Genomic DNA, 20,169 nt, shown 5'->3' on the forward strand with positions numbered 1-20,169 from the left:
TTCATAAATATTTGGACATAACTTATTGTCTAATTTTGGGTCTGTACATTACCACAGTGAATTTTAAATGGAACAACTCAGACACAGTTGAAGTGCAGATTTTCAGCTTTAATTCAGTGGGGAGAACTAAACAATTGCATAAAGATATGAGGCAATGGAAACAATTTTTAGTATAATCCCTTCATTTCACTGGCTCAAAGTAATTGGACAAATTAAACAACTGGAAATGAAATGTTGATTTCTACTACTTGTTTGAAACACCTTTTGCTGGGTTACATGCTTTTTAATGCTCTGCCAGACCTTTACTGCAGAGGTTTTAATTTGCCGTTTGGGCCTTTCTGTTTGCAGTTTAGTCTGTGAAATGCATGCTCCATTGTGTTAAAGCACATGTCAAACTCTGGCCCGTGGGCCATAAAATTTGGCCCGCCAATGCTTTTTTAATTAACATTGATTTTGGCCCGCGGCCACGCTCCAGGCTCCGCCCGTCATCTTTTATTGCCGTCCCAGGGTTGCGCTGCCCTCCCTCCTGCACAAGTGATAGAGCGTGGCGACGCTCTATCACTCCGTTTCGTTGCTCCGCCTCTGGATGGACTCTTTTCCTGCACGGCCGCCGCTCCTTTACCTCCTGGAGTCGGCGCCCGTCCTGCACTGTAGTCCGCTCCCCTGATCCTCTTCGCAGCCGGGCATGTAGAACAGGCATCAGCTGTGACGGGAAGACAAGAGAGCGGCTCCGATTTAATAGGCGCGTATACAGGAAATACCTACTTCCTGTATACGCGACGTTATCTGGGGAGCCGCCCTGCTGTCTTCCCGTCACAGCTGATGCCTGTGCTGCATGCCCGGCTGCAAAGAGGATCAGGGGAGTGGACTACAGTGCAGGACGGGCGCCGACTCCAGGAGGTGAAGGAGCGGCGGCTGGGGAAGGCTAACCTATACCACGGGCATTTACCTAGCTAACCTATACTGGGCACCTACCTAGCTAACCTATACTGGGCACCTACCTAACTAAACTATACTGGGCACCTACCTAGCTAACCTATACTGGGGGCATTTACCTAGTTAACCTATACTGGGCACCTACCTAGCTAACCTATACTGGCCACCTACCTAGCTAACCTATACTGGGCACCTACCTAATGGGGACATTTACCTAGCTAACCTATACTGGGCACCTACCTAGCAAACCTATACTGGGCACCTACCTAACCTATACTGGCGGCATTTACCTAGCTAACCTATACTGGGCACCCACCTAACTAACCTATACTGGGGACATTTACCTAGCTAACCTATACTGGGCACCTACCTAGCTAACCTATACTGGGAGCATTTACCTAGCTAACCTATACTTGGGGCATTTACCTAGCTAACATATATTGGATCCACCTATGCCTGACTTACCTATACTGGGGGCATTTACCTAGCTAACATATACTGGGGGCATTTACCTAGCTAACATATACTAGGTCCACCTATGCCTGACTAACCTATACTGGGGGGACCTACCTAGCTAACCTATACTGGACACACCTATGCCTGACTACACTATACTGGGTGCACGGCACCTATGCCTGTCTACCTATACTGGAGGTGCCTACCTAGGTGACCTATACTGGGTGCACCTATGCCTTGCTACCTATACTGGGGGCACCTATACCTGGCTACCTACTTACCTATACTAAGGCTTTTTGGGTTTTTTTTCCACTGCAGTTATAGCATGTGGTGCAAATTGTCAGGTGCTGTATGATCATTCTAAATGGGGGGGGGGGGGGGGGGTTAAATATGACTGTTGGCCCTCGACCTGGTCAGAGTTTTTCATTTCGGCCCTCCGTGTATTTGAGTTTGACACCCCTGTGTTAAAGGGACCCTGAGCAGTGGCAAGAAAAATGAAATTGGAACTCACTTGGGGCTTCTTGGCATCCTCTTCTTAACTTTCCTGGTCTTTTCATTTCAGTTGACAAAGTTGCTGAATTACCGGAGCCGCCAGCGTGACCAGGAAAGGGAAGAAAAGGATGCTGCGACCCTCGCTGGCTGCGGGGGTGCTGGAGGAAGCCCCAAGTAAGTCCCAATTTCATTTTTTTAGCCACTGCTCAGGGTCCCTTTAAGATCAGGTGATTGACTTGGCCATTCAAGAATTCTCCTCTTCTTTTCTGTGTGTCTTGGGTCATTGTCCATCTGTATTATGAAACATCTCCCAATCATTTTGACTGCACTTAGTTGGATTTGAGCAGACGGTATGTCTCTGAACATCTCAGAATTCATTTGGCTGCTTCTGTCCTTTGTCGAATCATTATTTAAACACTAGTGTCCCAGTGCCACTGGCAGCCATGCATGCCCAAGCCATCACGCTGCCTCCACCAGGATTTACAGATGATATGGTATGCTTTGGATAATGAGCTGTTCCACGCCTTCTCCATACTTTTTTCTTGTCATCATTCTGGTAGAGGTTGATCTTGGTTTTATCTGTCCAAAGACTGTTTTTTTTTCAGAACTTGTGCTGGCTCTTTTTAGATATTCTTTGTAAGGCTTATGAGTGGCTTGCACCTTGCAGTGCTCCCTCTGCATTTACCTTCACGCAGTCGTCTCTTTATGGTTGACTTGGATATCGATACGCCTACCCTCTCTGCAGAGTGCTGTTCACTTGGGTGGCTGTAAAGGGGTTTCTCTTCACCATGGAAAGGATTCTGTGATCATCCACCACTGTTGTCTTCTGTGGACTTCCAGGTCTTTTTGTGTTGCTTGCTTTCTTTCTCAGGAAGTACCAAACTGCTTAAAGTTGATCCGAGATAAACTTTTACTCATTGCGTAATTGTGTTCCTTTCATATAGTTTATAGGGCATTCCTCAAGCCAAATACTTTTTTTGTTTTGTTTTAATACTCGAATTCCCTATAAACTAAACAAGCCTCGCCCACAGATCCTTTTGTGCCTTGGCACTGTAGCTAGGCTTATGGGAGCTCAGTCTGGGCAGGAGGAGGTTACTAGCCATTGATTTCAGTGGCGGAGGGGAGGAGGAGAGGGGACTGAATTTACACACAGGCAAGCTGATAGCATCTCCAGCCCTCAGCCTGTGACAAACAGAACATGGCTGCCCTCATTGTATCACAGGAATAAATAACCATAAACTTTTGAAGCTGTTTGCAGCTAGATATGCTGTGTAAACTATCTAAACTTTAGATAAGATATATAGACAAGTTCTTTGTTATAGTTAGTTTTTCATCTTGGATCCGCTCTAAGGATGGCTTCTTTCACCTGCATGGAGAGCTCCTTTGACCGCCTGTCTGTTCAGAATAAAATCTTTCACATTCAAGCACCACACCTCAAATGAACTCCAGGCCTTTTATCTGCTTAAAGCAAACCTGAACTGAAAATTAAGTCAAAATAAACATACGTAATACTTACCTCCTGGGAAGTCTACTCAATCTCTTTCTCCTCTCCTGCGTCCTGCTTGCCCACTGTGATCAGTGGAACTCTCCAGCCTTCATTTTAAAAATAGTAAAGACCCCATAACAGCTTCCTGGTCAGCACACGGTTAAACTGTAATATCACCCACTTGAGCCATAGGGAAACATGGACATTAACCTGCACATCAGTTGTCCTTTCAGCTATAACTAACATCAACTGATATATTTCAGTTCTGATTGTCAGAACTGGAAGGGATCGTAGTAAGAAGAAAATGGTGAGCTTCTGAGAGGAACTGACAGTGAGGAAAGTATGTAATATTCATTTACAGGTACACCGTGTGTTTATTTTAAATAATTTTATCCAGTTCAGGTTCCCTTTAATTGATAATGACATAACAAAGGACTTGCCCACACCTACCCATGAAATAGTATTTGAGTCAAGTGTCCAATTAAAGGAATCAGATCAAAATAGGCTTTAGTTGCCTCACATTTTTATACAATCGTTTCGTTCACCCCACTAAGTTAAAGAGACTCTGTAACAAAAAAAGTTCCCCTTAGGGTACTCACCTCAGTGGGAAGCCTCTGGACCCTATCGAGGCATCCCCCGTCCTCCTGTGTCCAACGGCGGTCTCGCTGCAGCCCACAGAACGCACAGCCGACAATTTGTCAGGCTGTGCAATATTCACCTTTTCTGGCTCCAGCGAGGGCGCGGAAATGGCCGATCTCTGTCGGGTCTGCTCTACTATGCAGACGCAGGAGACTTGCGCCTGCGCAGTAGAGCGAACCAACAGAGTTCGTCTGTTTCCGCCTATCTCCGAGCGGAGAGCCGATTCTGCGTCTGCGCTGGAGCCGGGAAGGTAAATGTTTACATCCACGCTGTTGGGGAGCTTTATCGCCTCCGCCATGGGACACAGGAGGACAGGAGAAGCCTTGATAGGATCCAGAAGCTTACCTCACCCGAGGTGAGTACCCCCCAGGGGAACTTTTTTTGTTACAGATTTTCTTTGAAGGATACCTGAAGTGACATGTGACATGATGAGATAGACATGGGTATGTATAGTGCCAAGCACACTAATAACTAATAAAACATTGCCATTCAGCTGCGATCAGCTCCGGTAATCGCTTCAGTCGCGTCAGTCTGGGTCTACTGCACATGCGCTCAGACTGACGCAACTGAGCAAGTTACCAGGGCCGATCGCAGCTGAATGGCAGACCGTGGGAGGACTTCTTATGTTTTTATCTGAGTCTCTTTAAGACTGTGAATCAGGGACAGGGAAGATTTGAAAAAGCGCAAACACTGACTAATGTAGAAATAGATATTGTAAAATATAAGCAAATGTTATCATTTAGATACACTTAGTGAAGTTCCTCTATAATATATGGTATTACTGTACTACAATTTGTCCAATAGATAGAATGTATCCCCGTTTACAGTGGTTATCTGAGATATCAAACTCTTATTAGTTTAGCTAAGTCTATTATAATATTCAATATTATAATATTCAAGCTCTACCCTGTGGTTACTACATAAAACAATCTGATGATTCCTCCTTTTTTATATACTGTATATATGTAATTTTATGTTCTCTGTGGTTGTACTCTCTGGTTACTCAGATCCAGATTCTAATTTCCTTTATAAAATGAGGAAGCTGGTGAATGAGTCACACAGTTCACTAACTTAGGACTCTTCTGCTGCAGTCTCAGCCGTGGATGAGCAGAGCCACACTGGACATGCACGGGTAAGATCCGCATATGTGCAGTAGAAGGAGGCTGCTCCTGCATGAGAGCTTTCTCTTACTGGGCATATGCGGACTATAATTGCTCATGCCCAGTCCAGATGTGCTCCTACACGGCCTGCAGGGCTGCAAGAAGAATCCTATTTTACTTTTTTCACTTCAGGACAGGTCGGCTCACCGTGATGGTGAAATCGGCTCCTGACTGGCTCACGGAGCTCTGCGGTCATCTCAATACTTACCTATGTAGAGGGAAGGTTCTAAATTCCATAGAGCCTTCCTGGTCCTCTCTCCGTGCCTTTGGTCCAACGCTGTCCCCCCATGATGAAGATATTCAACCAAATGGTCAAATACGGCTTTGGGAGTCCTTGGAAGGCTTCAGATTGTGGCCCCAAGTGGCTTCTAAAGACAGGCGGCTTAGGACTGTGCATGCTTGAGTGCGCACACTTGCATGCGCTGTTTGAAGATGCCCATCTTTGGAAGCACTCTGGACACAAGTGCCTCCAAAGCATTCTAAGCACTCCGGAAAGGCAAGGACCTTCACTGGGAAGGGAGGGCAGTGGTGGAACGAGCGCAAAGACAGAGGACCAGGAAGGCTCTATGAGAGCTAGAGCCGTTTCTTCGCATAAGTGCGTATCTACCGTAATTTTCCTTTCCAAGTTGCTTCATATTTACTTTACATGCCACTAAGTCATAGTATAGACAATGGAAAAGGCTTTACAATAATACCAGGTTGGAGTAGATGGACCTCATGAGATCACACATGGATAGATGCCCTTCTTACTTTGGTAGATCTTTTATTGTCTTCCCAAAGTCTGGATCGGGCTTGTGGCCGCCATCCTTCCCCTGATGAGCTTCAGATACCCTCATAACCATGTAGCGCTGGGAGCCTGCAGGCAGAACAAAGGGAGATGTCACTTACTGTTCTAAGGGTGGAAGATCCACGACTAAAGCTGGCCATACACTAGGCCGATTCCCGCCAGATCCCAGTGATCGAATCTGCTGTCACATCGTTCCCGCAACACGCCGAATTTCGATCCATTTCGTCCGATCCTGTCGATCGCTCCGTGCGGAAAATTACAGTCGATCGCCCGCGGGTAGGGAGCGAGTCGCTAGCGGCGTTCGAGTACCCGACGACCGACGCAATACAGCCCGCATACATTACCTGCTCCGCCGGCACGAATGCCCCCTGGTCACTGCTGCTCTGTCTCCGCGCTGGTCTGGTCTCCGGGTCTGGCATGCTTCACTTCTTCTAGCCCGGCAGGAAGTTTAAACAGTAGAGGGCACTCTACTGTTTAAACTTCCTGCCGGGCAGGAAGAAGTAAAGCATGCCGGACCCGGAGACCAGAGCGGAGACGGAGCAGCGGTGACCGAGGGCAGTTCCGCCGGCGGAGCAGGTAATGTATGCGGCGGGGGGAGCGGCGGAAGCACCACCACCACAACAGATTGTGAATGGTTTCAGGCTGAAATCGATTCACAATCTGTTTGCAGTAAAGGTAGCCATACGATCCCTCTCTGATCAGATTCAATCAGAGAGGGATCTATCTGTTGGTCGAATCTGATGGCAAATCGACCAGTGTATGGCTACCTTAAGTATCATTCAGTCAGCAGCTTAATACAACAGAGGGTCAATGAGATCCTTATAACTCCATCTTGCTTGCAAATTCTATGAGGCTTGAAATCGGGCCAATCGAATATACTTCCTGTTGATCTTGATTGGCCCAATTTCAAGCTGCATACAAGATGGAAATGATTAGCATCCCAGCATCCATCTCTTCTCAATAAATGGAAGCCGGACATGGTTTTTCTTTGCTGCAAGCTGACTGTTTCCGCCAACTAAGTGTTGTAAAATGAGATGGAAGGACTGGAGATTTCTATCAGCTGTGATTCACTCTTCTGGGGACAGCCAACCTTCTCATTATAAATGGTACAATCTCCAGAACAATTGATCAGGTGCCATCACTGGTGCTGATTAATGAATGACATTCCTGTTGATCTGAATTTCCGAGCAATTTTTTTAGTCCGATTGGATTGGGCCCCAACAATCGTTTTACAATTGATTGCATTGTTCATACGTTCAGCCATTCGTTCAGGAATTTGCATTATTAATGGGTAACTTTACTCTTCCACAGTTAATGGCAATCATGTTTCAAGCTGATCTTTTAAAAAATTGTATGGAAATGTATTTGCCCATGAACAGCTTTTGATCTAAAATGGAGAACTCCCTGCGACATCTGCAGCAAATTCCTTTCCTTTCAGGGCTTGTCACTGGCTATGGGGGAGTGACGTTACTGACTTTTTATCTCATAATCATTCAGGGCAAAAGTGAGGTGTTGCTCAGAAGCAGGAACAGACAGCACTACTCTCTCTATATAATGCTAGGTACACACCATACAATTTTCTGCCAGATTTTAAATACCAGATCAATTATTTCCAAAATGTGCAATCTGAATGTCAATTGATTTTTCAATTTTCCAATCATTTTTCGAATCGTTTTTTCAATTTTCAGATCATTTTTCTAATGGTTTTTCGATTTTCTTAATCGATTTTCATAGAACTGAACGGAAATCAATAAAAAAAGGTAAAACATTTTTTTTTAAAAAGCTTTCAATAAATCGAACGAAATTCAGATCAGTCATAATGGAAATAGTTGATCTGGCAGGTAAATCTGCCAGAAAATTGTATGGTGTGTACCTAGCATTAGAGGCAGAAGATTAGCTGGCTGTCCTGCTGATCCTCTGCCTCTAATACTTATAGCCATAGACCCTGAACAAGCATGCAGCAGATCAGATGTTTCTGACTGAAGTGTGACTGTATTAGCTGCTTGTTTCTGGTGTGATTCAGACACCACTGCAGCCAAAGAGATCAGCAGGAAAGCCAGGCAACTGGTATTGCTTAAAAGAGATACGACTGGCTCCATATACTTCTCACTTCAGGTTCCCTTTAAAGCCCGATGCCAGGAAACCTCTCTATTGTGGTTTAGGATTGTGCGGTCAGAAGACAGAACCTCTTTTGTATTTTTATTGTGGTCTTTATCTGGATGAATTTCCACTTTCACTTCCACTTCTTGAAACAACAGGATGCAGGGTAATTTTTCTAAGTGCAACGAAAATAGCAGCAAGTAAATAGGGGAAGCATAAGGATCCCCACTCTTATTTTCTACCTTCCCTTATATCCTGTCTGTGCTGCTATATTGGGAGGGTAGGAAGGGGGGGGGGGGGGGGGTTGTGCAGGTGGCTTTGTGTACTGAGAGCTCACTTTTTAGGAGCAGCCCTCTATCAATAATAAAGCCACATACCTGGAGCAGATGAGGCCACATTGTAGAGAACAGCCTCTCTTGCGACTGGCCACCCAAAAGCCCTGGCTTGGAAACTGGGACAATCAGGGGGACTAGGGGAAGGAGCGCTAGTAGAGCAGTTGGCGTGACGGCACTGTGTGACCAAACAGTCTCCTAAGCGCTCCCATAGCAGCTGGAGGGTGAGGCAGCAGCTAAGGCGTTGGACCAAAGTAACGGTGCAACAGTCATTCGGGCAGTCAGAGATAAGTATCCAGGCACGCTCTTGCACATGCAAAAGATTACCAAATAATCGTGTTCTTAGGGCTCATTTCCATTTAAGCAAAGCAGGATCTGTGTGCTCTGCGTTGCATGTGACTTCCCCAGAGCCGGCACTTGCGATCCCATTCATTATAATGAATATCATAGGTGCAATCGCCCCGAAATGCCTGCAACCATGCGCTGCAGTTCAATGGTGTATCGCAGCGCACGTATGGAAACAGCAGACAGTGCAGTCTATGCACTCTCTTCTGTCCCTGCGATTGCATTTCCATAAGCGCAGCTGAAAACACGCATATGGAAACAAGCCCTTAGTAAGGGCCTGGGCCCACTTATGCAGTTGTGTCCGCTTCTATCTGCTTTTCAGCCTCTGTAACATTGATATGTTGCTGAAAATCGGACACAACTGCGTTAGGGGGCTCAGGCCCCTAAGGCACAGGTCTGTAACTAAGTGGGTAGTCCTACAATTCCAAGGTCAGCAGTTCAGCGGGTAATCAGACAAGCCGGGGTAAACCTCAAACAGGTTCAGGCAGAAACTAGTTAAGTCACAGGGGAACACTCTAATATGCTCTGATACTACAGCACTGGTCAGAGGTTCTCCCCACGCTTTTACTGGACACAACTCGCATCATGCAAACGCGCATGCAAGTTCAAAGGCCTTTTATGCAAAAGACAGCCAGCCAGACCGTGACACCTCCCTCCTTACTGCCTACAACTCCCCTCCTTAAAGTGTACCTGAGATGAGCGATTATAAAGAAAATATACATATCTGGGGCTTCCTCCAGCCCCCTCTGGCCTGATCGCTCCCTTGCCTTCCTCTTCTGCCTCTCCGTTTGCCCACAACTGGCCCTGGAAAATCCTCCAGTCGGCGCAGATACAGTCTGGCCAGGCGTGCTCCCCTGTCCCGGCGACTTGAAAGGGCGGGAGTGTGCATGCGCAGTTGGCCCCGTGCCGGAGGATTTTCTGGGGCCAGGTGTGGGCAACGGAGAGACAGAAGAGGGCGGCGTGGGAGCGATCAGGCCAGAGGGGACTGGAGGAAGCCCCAGTTAGGTATATTTTCTTTATAATCCCCCATCTCAAGTACACTTTAAAACGTTTACTCAGTTTGGCTGACTTACTGCTGTGAAGGGTTTGGTCAATTTAATGTAAAACTTATTCAAACTTAAGCAGGCTTGAAAATGGACCCATCAAACGAAGCCCAGGTAGGATTATATTGGATCATTTTTAAAGTGTACCTGAGATGACAAGGGGTTTGATTGCAGTGTAAGTGCTGTATGGAAGTAGCGCAGCGCACATTACACTACTTCCTAATGTGTGGTACACTGTTTACGTTTGTTGCTAGGATAACTCTGGTGGTGCTATCAGCAAAACAAGCATTAAGGTGGGTACACACTGTCAGGAATATATTGGGGTGCTGATGATGTTAGGAATAAAGGAACTTATTCTTTCATTTTTCTGCCTGTGTTCCATGTAGGTCTGCTAGAAGGGAGCTGTTGCCTTGAGTTGCTTGGGGCAGGAAATGGGTGATTGTCTTGACCATAAAGTACTTTGAGTTTCTGTATGCAGTTACTCTGAGAGTGGTTCCCTGCTAATGGGATTATCTGCCTGGCTTTCTGAATTCAGGAGACGGCCCATTGTCTCAATACACAAAGCAAGACTTAAGGCCCATACACACGTCGGATTTTTGTGAACGACCCGTCGTTTGAACGTTCCGTCGTTCGCACGTCAAATCCGGCGTGTGTACAGACTATCGTTCAGGTGATAAGACTGGTTAGTCTTATCACCTGAACGATAGTCTGTACACACGCCGGATTTGACGCGCGAACGACGGAACGTTCAAACGACGGGTCGTTCGCAAAAATCCGACGTGTGTATGGGCCTTAACACAGGAATGTTTGAAATGTATTTGACAGCCTACTGGAAATGATTGAAGGGGTGAAGTCCTTTTGATACCATTTTCTACCTGTGGAAATTGAATTATTGGAAAACTCTGCAGACTTTAAGGGCTGAGACAGGAAATCTTTGATCAGCTAGGAAATACGGTCAACAATGGGGTTGTCACCTGTAACGTGGACTAGGGAAGTCTTTTCATGTATGTGGACTATAGTACATTTTACACAGGTGGATGTTAGATCTCTGGAAATCCAATTATGACTGAGGATGTAATTAAATCTAGGTCCCCCCCCCCCCGTCCACACAGGCTTACAGCCTCGAGGCGAATATTTCATTATAAAAACCAGGGGACAGCTACCTCAAATCAGTCCCCTCCTGATGGTAGCGGCAGCTGGTCTCCTGGCCCAAGCTAGTGGACTCCTGGTCTCACCAGAATTGTGTCCGTCCACAAAAGTCCAAGGTTCTTCTATCTGGATTCCTGTGTTTTGGTAAGCAAATTGCTTGGTGTGTATCTTTGTAACCTCTTATTTTTGTAACTTTTATCTTTGTAACTTTTTTTACTTTGTTTTTGTACATCTTTTGTATATATTAAGTTCTGCATTGTTCCACGTTTTTTATGGAATATTAAATCGTTATTTAATAAGCTTGACTTCTGCTGTGCTAAACTAACACTCATAGCCTAGAAGAAACTGAAGTGTAACCGTGTATAAGTTCATGCCTAATTGTACGCTTGAGCAACACTACCGTATGAAATTGTAATTGCATTGTGTGTATGAGGCACTTCTGCGCTCGACAGCCGAGTGGGAAGTCTAACAGTATCGTTCGGAACGACTGTTAGTGGTTTTGCTTCATTAAAGTGTAAGATTGCAACTGTGTGTGTGGCGTTCTCGTATTCGGCCTAAAGCGCAAAGCTGACCAGAGTACAAAAACGCGGATTGCGCGCTGAGCACTCAACAGCAGAGTGGATGTGTCTAGCAACGGCTAGTGGTGGCAGTGGGAAGTGTTTGAGGGGCCCCAGCCTTGTTTTTAGCTTAAATAAGGCTGTTCCCCACTTGATCAGGTCAAACCCGCAGTCGGGAACCGTATACGCAGGCGTGCCGCGGGCCGGTTCCTGACACACACGTCAGATAAGTCTTTGGAAAATGAAAGATCACAGACCAATTTTACCCCCTTCCATGTAGTATGAGAGCCATACCTACACATTCTATTCTATGGAGCTGCACTCCCCATCAGATAGAAATCTTTGCAAGATGCTGCTCACACAGATGCTGCACACATGCAACAGATCAGTATCTGCAAAAGATCTGTTCCTGCAAAAGATCCATTCCTGCAAAACGCATTCATAGTCTATGATATCTGCAGATCATCATGCACACCTTGTTTAACGGACAATTATCTGTAGATCAGATCCACCAGGTTGGATCGTCAGATAATTGTCTGATCTGCAGATGAATGTCCATTAAACAAGGTGTGTATGGGATCTGCAGATGTCATAGACTATCATTGCATTTTGCAGGAATGGATCTTTTGCAGGGATTGATATTTTGCAGATACTGATCTGTTGCATGTATAGGTATGGCTCTCATACTACATGAAAGGGGGTAAAATTGGTCTGTGATCTTTCATTTTCCAAAGACTTTTATCTGACATATGTACCTACCTTTACTATTTTCAGCACAGGCCGGTAACATTGCTGCACAGTGAGAAATGTTATCAGTCTTTTGTGAATCAACCTCATGATGAGATAGACATGTGTCCTGTAAGGTGGCAAGCATACAAATAACTAGGCTGTGTTCCTTTTCTTTTCTTTTTTTTAACATTGAAATATGCAAGTGACAGTGTCTCTTTAGTCAGGACCTAGGTGGACTATAAAGTAACCCTCACTATGGGCTGGTGCACATCGAGCACTTTTAAAAATGCTAGTGCTTTAAAAAGCGCTTGGCTAATGTATTAGAATGGGATGGATCACACCAGAGCGATGTGATTTTTTTTCCCCCAAATGCAAACGCGGGTCCTGCAGAATTTATGCTGATTTCTGAGGCGATTCAGCCTCAATGTTAAGTATAGGAAAGTGGAAAATCACTCTGGAAAGTGCTAGAACAAAGCGATTTTTTCAAAGCATTTTTGTTGCAGTAGTTGTTCAGTTCCAGCTCTACTGTAAAAAAAATTAAAAAAAACGCTACACCAAAATGCTCCCGAAAATGCTATTCTCGATTAGAATCGCCCTGAAAAATCACTTCAAAAAGCGCTGAGTGTTTGCGATTACACTAGCGCTTTTTGGTCTGCAACAGCCATGTAAGGAATTACAGCCATACAACTCTTGCATGGAAGAGAACAGCTTCTGGCCCTTATTCAATTCAATGTTTCTCCTAAGTTTTCTCCTAGGAGATCATTTTTCATCTTCTTTTTGAAATAACTTTTCAGCACTCTGCAATTGAAAAAGCGACAACAAAAAGTAGATGGAAAAGCACTGTCTGAGTATTTTCATTCTTGATGGTGGCTTGAAAGGCATTTTATTGATAAGGTTTCAAACTATCATCTAGGAGAAAACTGAGGAGAAAAAGTGGATGGAATAAGGGCATCTGAGTGCAGGGTAGATATATAAAAAAAAAAAAAAAGTCAATATCACTCAGACAATACATCATTAAACCTACTTTTTTGGCTTTTAAAAAGAAATTTCCATATAATATTTGCATAATTCTGAATCAACTGAGGATTATTTGAATGCAAGTTCTTCAATGTGCCTGTTCATTGAGTAATACAGTGTGTGTCAATGTGGAGAAATGAACATCTATTGCGTTTGCCATAGCCGTGCATAGTGCGGTTCTAGCAATGCACTGTACGCTCTGGGTTGTAACAGAGCAACAAGCTGCAGCGCATTTGATGTGTGAACTCTTCTTGCGAATAGTAGTTGCTGGTAAAGTAGCCTAAGATGCCCATACACTGGCAGGTTACCATCAGATTCTACCACTCAATAGATCCAATCTGATCACAGAGGGATCTATTGCCTCCCGACACACTGCACATCCATTTCCAATAAATTTTTCGCATGAATTTCTACTTCTCCCTGAAGCTGTAGTCACTGCCGTCAGATGTACCTACTTCCTGTCTGTACAGGAAGACACTTAAGGCAATGCAAATCCCCCTTCATACTAAGTTTTTTTTCCCATTCTCTCCAGAGGTAATATGAAACTATTCAGTGGTGCTGGGTTGTGAGCAGATGACTGTAGAGTAGTTATAACGTTCTCTTACTGATATTGATTCCCGGAGGGGAGTTGATAAGTGTAAATAGAGATGTGTTTGCAGAGGGAGGTGGCAGATAATAACCAATAATAACGCACTGATAACAGACTGTACCTGGCAGCTGCTGAGGATAGCCCAGTATTGGGAAGGAAATGAGGAACGCCGCTGCTCCAGCACCCAGGAAGCCAATCCACCATGCCCCGACCCACAGTGGGTTCTCTGGTGTCAGATGGGTGCTGCAAAAAACATACACAGTCACTTTGGTGGGCCACAGGGGCAACACACTGAGAAAACTGAGACTGGCAAGCCCCATAAATATAACTGTACATTTGTTGTTACTCGGGTTGATGTGGCCATCAGCTATCCGTCTCAATCTGATTGAATCCCTCCACACACTGTAACCCCCACCCCCTCCCACCCCATGTAGGGCAGGGGTGTCACAACTTTTTAGGCCGAGGGCCCTATCCCTATTCTTGTGAGTGCTAGAGGGCCGAAGTACCAGCATTTAACACAATGTTTGCTGATTGCTGTTAGGTACACTATGCCTGTGATATTTTGTCAAATAAAACATTTCCATGGAAATGACCTGTATATACTGGCCTCAATTCACTAAGCTTTATCAAACGTTTGATAATTTACCTCATGAGTAAAATCTAATTTTGAATTCACTAAGGTGTTATATATTTATCAAATGTTTTACCGATAAAGCGTTCAATATATCTATAACACATTAGTGAATTCAAAATTAGATTTTACCCATGAGGTAAATTATCAAACGTTTGATAAAGTGAGTGATAAAGCTTAGTGAATTGAGGACACTGTGTGCAGTTAGCACAGTGGCAGCTGCTAATCAATGGTTGCTATTGCTACAGTGGTGGCTAATAACCTACAGGCAAGCAAAGGGGGAGGCAAAGGGACAACACAAGGTGGCCCCTGCATGAGGCACCACAGCTACGGCCTGCATGGAATTAACAACAGTAGAAACCTTTGAGGGCCACCAGAAAAGGCTCGGCGGGGCACATTTGGGCGCTGGGCCGGACCTTAGACATGCCTGGTGTAGGGGAATTGGAACTCTCATCGCACCTGTACGCTGTTGCGTGTCTTCAATTCACTTCCGGGCACTTCTCTCTGTCTCTTCACTGACAAGGAGTTGTGTGTATCAAGGCCAAACACTAGTGGTAGTGTGGCACGCACCTTATGTGACCACTAAAGGCCTCTAGTATTTGGCCTCTAGTGTTTATCACGTGACACACAGCTCCGCAGGAGTGAAGAGACAGGGAGAAGCCCTGGCAGTGGAGAGAAGACACAGGAGAAAGTGCCTGCGGACAGGTGAGAGTAGCTTCACTGCTGCGTTAGTCAGTACAATATTGAACGCTGCCAGCGATGCACTCCCAACCCGCCGCCAATCGAGCGAAATCTGCCCTCCTGCTCAATTTCAGTCAAAAATGTCTCACTTTTTGCAACACAGATTTCTAGCAGATATGATCAAATGATCGAATCAGCTGGATATACAGTGGAGGAAATAATTATTTGACCCCTCGCTGATTTTGTAAGTTTGTCCAATGACAAAGAAATGAAAAGTCTCAGAACAGTATCATTTCAATGGTAGGTTTATTTTAACAGTGGCAGATAGCACATCAAAAGGAAAATCGAAAAAATAACCTTAAATAAAAGATAGCAACTGATTTGCATTTCATTGAGTGAAATAAGTTTTTGAACCCCTACCAACCATTAAGAGTTCTGGCTCCCACAGAGTGGTTAGACACTTCTACTCAATTAGTCACCCTCATTAAGGACACCTGTCTTAACTAGTCACCTGTATAAAAGACACCTGTCCACAGAATCAATCAATCAAGCAGACTCAAAACTCTCCAACATGGGAAAGACCAAAGAGCTGTCCAAGGATGTCAGAGACAAAATTGTAGACCTGCACAAGGCTGGAATGGGCTACAAAACCATTAGCAAGAAGCTGGGAGAGAAGGTGACAACTGTTGGTGCGATTGTTCGAAAATGGAAGGAGCACAAAATGACCATCAATTGACCTCGCTCTGAGGCTCCACGCAAGATCTCACCTCGTGGGGTGTCAATGGTTCTGAGAAAGGTGAAAAAGCATCCTAGAACTACACGGGAGGAGTTAGTGAATGACCTCAAATTAGCAGGGACCACAGTCACCAAGAAAACCATTGGAAACACATTACACCGCAATGGATTAAAATCCTGCAGGGCTCGCAAGGTCCCCCTGCTCAAGAAGGCACATGTGCAGGCCCGTCTGAAGTTTGCCAATGAACACCTGAATGATTCTGTGAGTGACTGGGAGAAGGTGCTGTGGTCTGATGAGACCAAAATAGAGCTCTTTGGCATTAACTCAACTCGCTGTGTTTGGAGGAAGAAAAATGCTGCCTATGACCCCCAAAACACCGTCCCCACCGTCAAGCATGGGGGTGGAAACATTTTGCTTGGGGGGGGGATTCTGCTAAGGGCACAGGACAACTTAATCGCATTAACGGGAAAATGGACGGAGCCATGTATCGTGAAATCATGAACGACAACCTCCTTCCCTCTGCCAGGAAACTGAAAATGGGTCGTGGATGGGTGTTCCAGCACGACAATGACCCAAAACATACAGCAAAGGCAACAAAGGAGTGGCTCAAGAAGAAGCACATTAAAGAGACTCCGTAACAAAAATTGCATCCTGTTTTTTATCATCCTACAAGTTCCAAAAGCTATTCTAATGTGCTGTGGCTTACTGCAGCACGTTCTACTATCACCATCTCTGTAATAAATCAACTTATCTCTCTCTTGTCAGACTTGTCAGCCTGTGTCTGGAAGGCTGCCAAGTTCTTCAGTGTTGTGGTACTGTGATGCATCTCCCCCCTCCAGCCCCCTCTCTGCACACTGCCTGTGTATTATTTAGATTAGGGCAGCTTCTCTCTTCTCTCTTATCTTTTACAAGCTGGATAAATCCTCCTCTGAGCTGGCTGGGCTTTCACATACTGAGGAATTACATATAGGCAGAGCTGTCTGCACTCTGCAGGAAGAAACAGCCTGACACTTCAGTGGAAGATAGCTGCAGGGGGAAAGAAACACACAAATGATCTCTTGAGATTCAAAAGGAAGGGTGTATACAGCCTGCTTGTGTATGATTGGATTTTCTATGTGTGGACATACTGTACATCAATCTACTTCCTGTTTTGGTGGCCATTTTGTTTGTTTATAAACAAACTTTTTAAAACTGTTTTTAACCACTTTTAATGCGGCGAGGCGCGGCGAAATTGTGACAGAGGGTAATAGGAAATGTCCCCTAACGCACTGGTATGTTTACTTTTGTGCGATTTTAACAATACAGATTCTCTTTAAGGTCATGGAGTGGCCTAGTCAGACTCCGGACCTTAATCCAATAGAAAATCTATGGAGGGAGCTCAAGCTCAGAGTTGCACAGAGACAGCCTCGAAACCTTAGGGATTTAGAGATGATCTGCAAAGAGGAGTGGACCAACATTCCTCCTAAAATGTGTGCAAACTTGGTCATCAATTACAAGAAAAGTTTGACCTCTGTGCTTGCAAACAAGGGTTTTTCAACTAAGTATTAAGTCTTTTATTGTTAGAGGGTTCAAAAACTTATTTCACTCAATGAAATGCAAATCAGTTGCTATATTTTATTTAAGGTTATTTTTTCGAGTTTCCTTTTGATGTGCTATCTGCCACTGTTAAAATAAACCTACCATTGAAATGATACTGTTCTGAGACTTTTCATTTCTTTGTCATTGGACAAACTTACAAAATCAGTGAGGAGTCAAATAATTATTTCCTCCACTGTAGGTGGAAAAATATTGACTCGTGAATGACCACCTTGAGACACGCTTACTGTTCAGGGGAAAAAAAAAATATTTTAAACATCTTTCAAAATGGGGTAGGAAGGTGTTTGAAAATGAATAATAGATCTTTTTAATGCGTTGTGGCAAAAGTACAAGGCGTTCAGTGATGTGATCAGGGCAATGAATGGGAGAATTTCCATACTGCATGCAAATGTGTTATGTAAATTCCCCAGGAGTGTATAGGGCAGCCTAGGTGAATGCAGCGCATACTATCCATGGAAGCAAGAAATAAAAGCTTTGTCTTATTGGAAACCTTATCTGTCTTGTTTGCACCACTATAAAAGGCTGCACTGAAAAATAGTAAAATTTAAAATGCACTATAAATTTATTTTTTCCTATGTCACTGTCACTTAAAGCCCATACCCGCGATGGTCAGAAGATGGCTGTGGTGAACGATAACTACCGCCATGGCCAAGGTCCGAGCGAGCAGACCAGAGTGGGTACAGAGTCCACACGACAATTGCTAAAGATCGGGAATGTCGAATCTGACAGATTTTCAACTAGATAACACACGAAAAGTAAATGCACGCTCCCAGCTCTAGCAATTTCCTACCTTTATTTGGTCAGCAGGGCCTGTCAGCCAATCAAGTATACAGTTCTACACCCTTTGCCTGCCGTACCAAATCTAGCAGGAATGGCATAAATTAGGCAGCATTCAGGTGGGAGGCTTCGGTCGGACGTAATCGTAGATTGTCACTAGCAGGGACGCAGGCACTGCTCCCATAGGTTCCCCTCCCTAACCACTCACCTGTCAACCGCATCCTAGAAGCTGCAAAAAATACATTTAAAACCACAAACACTGGTTCACACGATAGTCGGGGGTCCTGGACTCTCCCACAGGTCGGGACCCCAAAACCACCATGCGATACCTAGTGGGAAGTACAGGTGAGGCCTGGAACACTCACCACAAGGGGAATCACCCACACTGCCTCTAAACTCAATGCTGACAGCATAACACACAAAAAGCAAATGCACACTCCCAGCTCTAGCAATTTCTTACATTTGGTCAGCAGGCACCTGTCAGCCAATCAAGTGGGGACCCTGTGGGAGCAGTGCCTGCACGGGGCATCTCTGCTAGTGACATAATCTACAATTACGTCCCACCAAAGCCTCCCACCTGAATACTGCCTAATTTATGAAATTCCTAGATTTGGTACAGCAGGAAAAGGGTGTACACTTGATTGGCTGACAAGCGCCTGCTGACCAAATAAAGGAATAGTAGGAAATTGCTGGGAGTGTACATTTGCTTTTCATGTGTTTTGCAGTCAGCATTCAGTTTAGAGGCAGTGTGAGTGATTCCCCTGGTGGTGACCGTTCCAGGGCTCACCTGTACCTCTCTCTAGGTATCGCATGGTGGTTTAGGGGTCCCGGACTCTCCCTCAGGCCGGGACCCCTAGACCACCATGCGAGGGAGGTACAGGTGAGCCATGGAACGTCGTGTGAACCAGTGTTTGAGATTTTCAACTAGGCCAACTCCTCATGGGGGATATTCTGTTTGTCATTCATTCTTTTCAAAAAGACTCCCTGGAAAGGATCAATGGTATACAAGGATGCTGGCCAGCCTCCCTAATCTCTGCACACTCTTCTAGCAGTCGGACTGAGCAACTGTCATTCAGTGAGTGCTTTTGTAAATAAAGAAACCCTGAAAATCCCTTATGAAATGATGGACTAGTCCAAAATCTGTCAGCGACTTACTACCTACAGTAAGTGACATAGGAAAAAAATAAATAGTGCATTTTACACTGGGAGAAATGTAATTTTTTATGTTTACATTTTACAATTTTTAACATGAATAGTCCTTTAAGTACCCCTGACCCGGTTTCCCCCTCCCCTTAAAGTTTGAATAGTTTTTACCTATTGGTACTGTGATTAAGTCAGAGCACCATCTGCCCACCCCCAGTACCCCCTGTGGGCCCCATTCTGATCAGTCGTAGTCTTCGCCTGAGGCAGAACGTCAAATATGTGCAGGGAGGAAGTGGCGGTTCTTCCTCCCCTGTGCGCGTCCATAATTCCGCACCATTCACCTGCCGCTTTATGTTTCACTGCACTCAGCGCCCAGGGGAGCTGCGATGTGTACGGGCTTGTGATAAGTAAGGTCAGATATTCTTTCCGACCTCAATTATCACAAGTCCGCACACAGTGCAGTTACCCTGCGTGCTGTGTGCAGTGAAACCTATATAGACCTAAAGCCAAGGGTGGAAGGGGCGGAGTTAAGGATGCACAAAGAGAAGGAAGAACTGTCACTTCCTCCCTGCTCATAGTTGTTACCAGAACAGGGCCCCAGGGGGCACTGGAGGTGGGAGGATGGTGCTGTGTGCTGTGACAAAGTCTCAGCACCAGTAATAAAACGATTTTAAAAGTATTTAAAGGGATACTGTAGGGGGGTCGGGGGAAATGAGTTGAAGTTACCCGGGGTTACTAATGGCCCCCCACAGACATCCTGTGCCCGTGCAGCCACTCACCGATGCTCC

The 20,169-nt window shown here is 45.1% G+C and overlaps 2 protein-coding genes across 36 annotated transcripts in view; one reads left to right on the forward strand and one right to left on the reverse strand.

Annotated features, from left to right (window-relative positions):
• The window catches only part of GATA5 (GATA binding protein 5), a 2,064,317-nt gene that overhangs the window by 1,206,235 nt on the left and 837,913 nt on the right, over positions 1-20,169 (forward strand). For 32 of the 34 annotated variants that reach the window (XR_011025213.1, XR_011025214.1, XR_011025210.1 and 29 more), the window contains one exon: positions 1,955-2,058. The exons of the other annotated variants lie outside the window; for them this stretch is intronic. The gene's annotated coding sequence lies outside the window, so the exon portion shown is untranslated. The remainder of the gene's footprint in view (positions 1-1,954; positions 2,059-20,169) is intronic. 34 annotated transcript variants of the gene reach the window in all.
• The window catches only part of SLCO4A1 (solute carrier organic anion transporter family member 4A1), a 113,046-nt gene that overhangs the window by 33,671 nt on the left and 59,206 nt on the right, over positions 1-20,169 (reverse strand). For both annotated transcript variants that reach the window (XM_068262887.1, XM_068262888.1), the window contains exons 4-5: positions 13,939-14,060; positions 5,920-6,025 (exon numbers count right to left, since the gene is read on the reverse strand). In XM_068262887.1, coding sequence (XP_068118988.1) covers positions 5,920-6,025; positions 13,939-14,060 — 228 coding nt within the window. The remainder of the gene's footprint in view (positions 1-5,919; positions 6,026-13,938; positions 14,061-20,169) is intronic.

The sequence above is a fragment of the Hyperolius riggenbachi genome, chromosome 12, assembly GCF_040937935.1.
Source record: "Hyperolius riggenbachi isolate aHypRig1 chromosome 12, aHypRig1.pri, whole genome shotgun sequence".
In the NCBI taxonomy this organism is placed as follows: Eukaryota; Metazoa; Chordata; class Amphibia; order Anura; family Hyperoliidae; genus Hyperolius; species Hyperolius riggenbachi.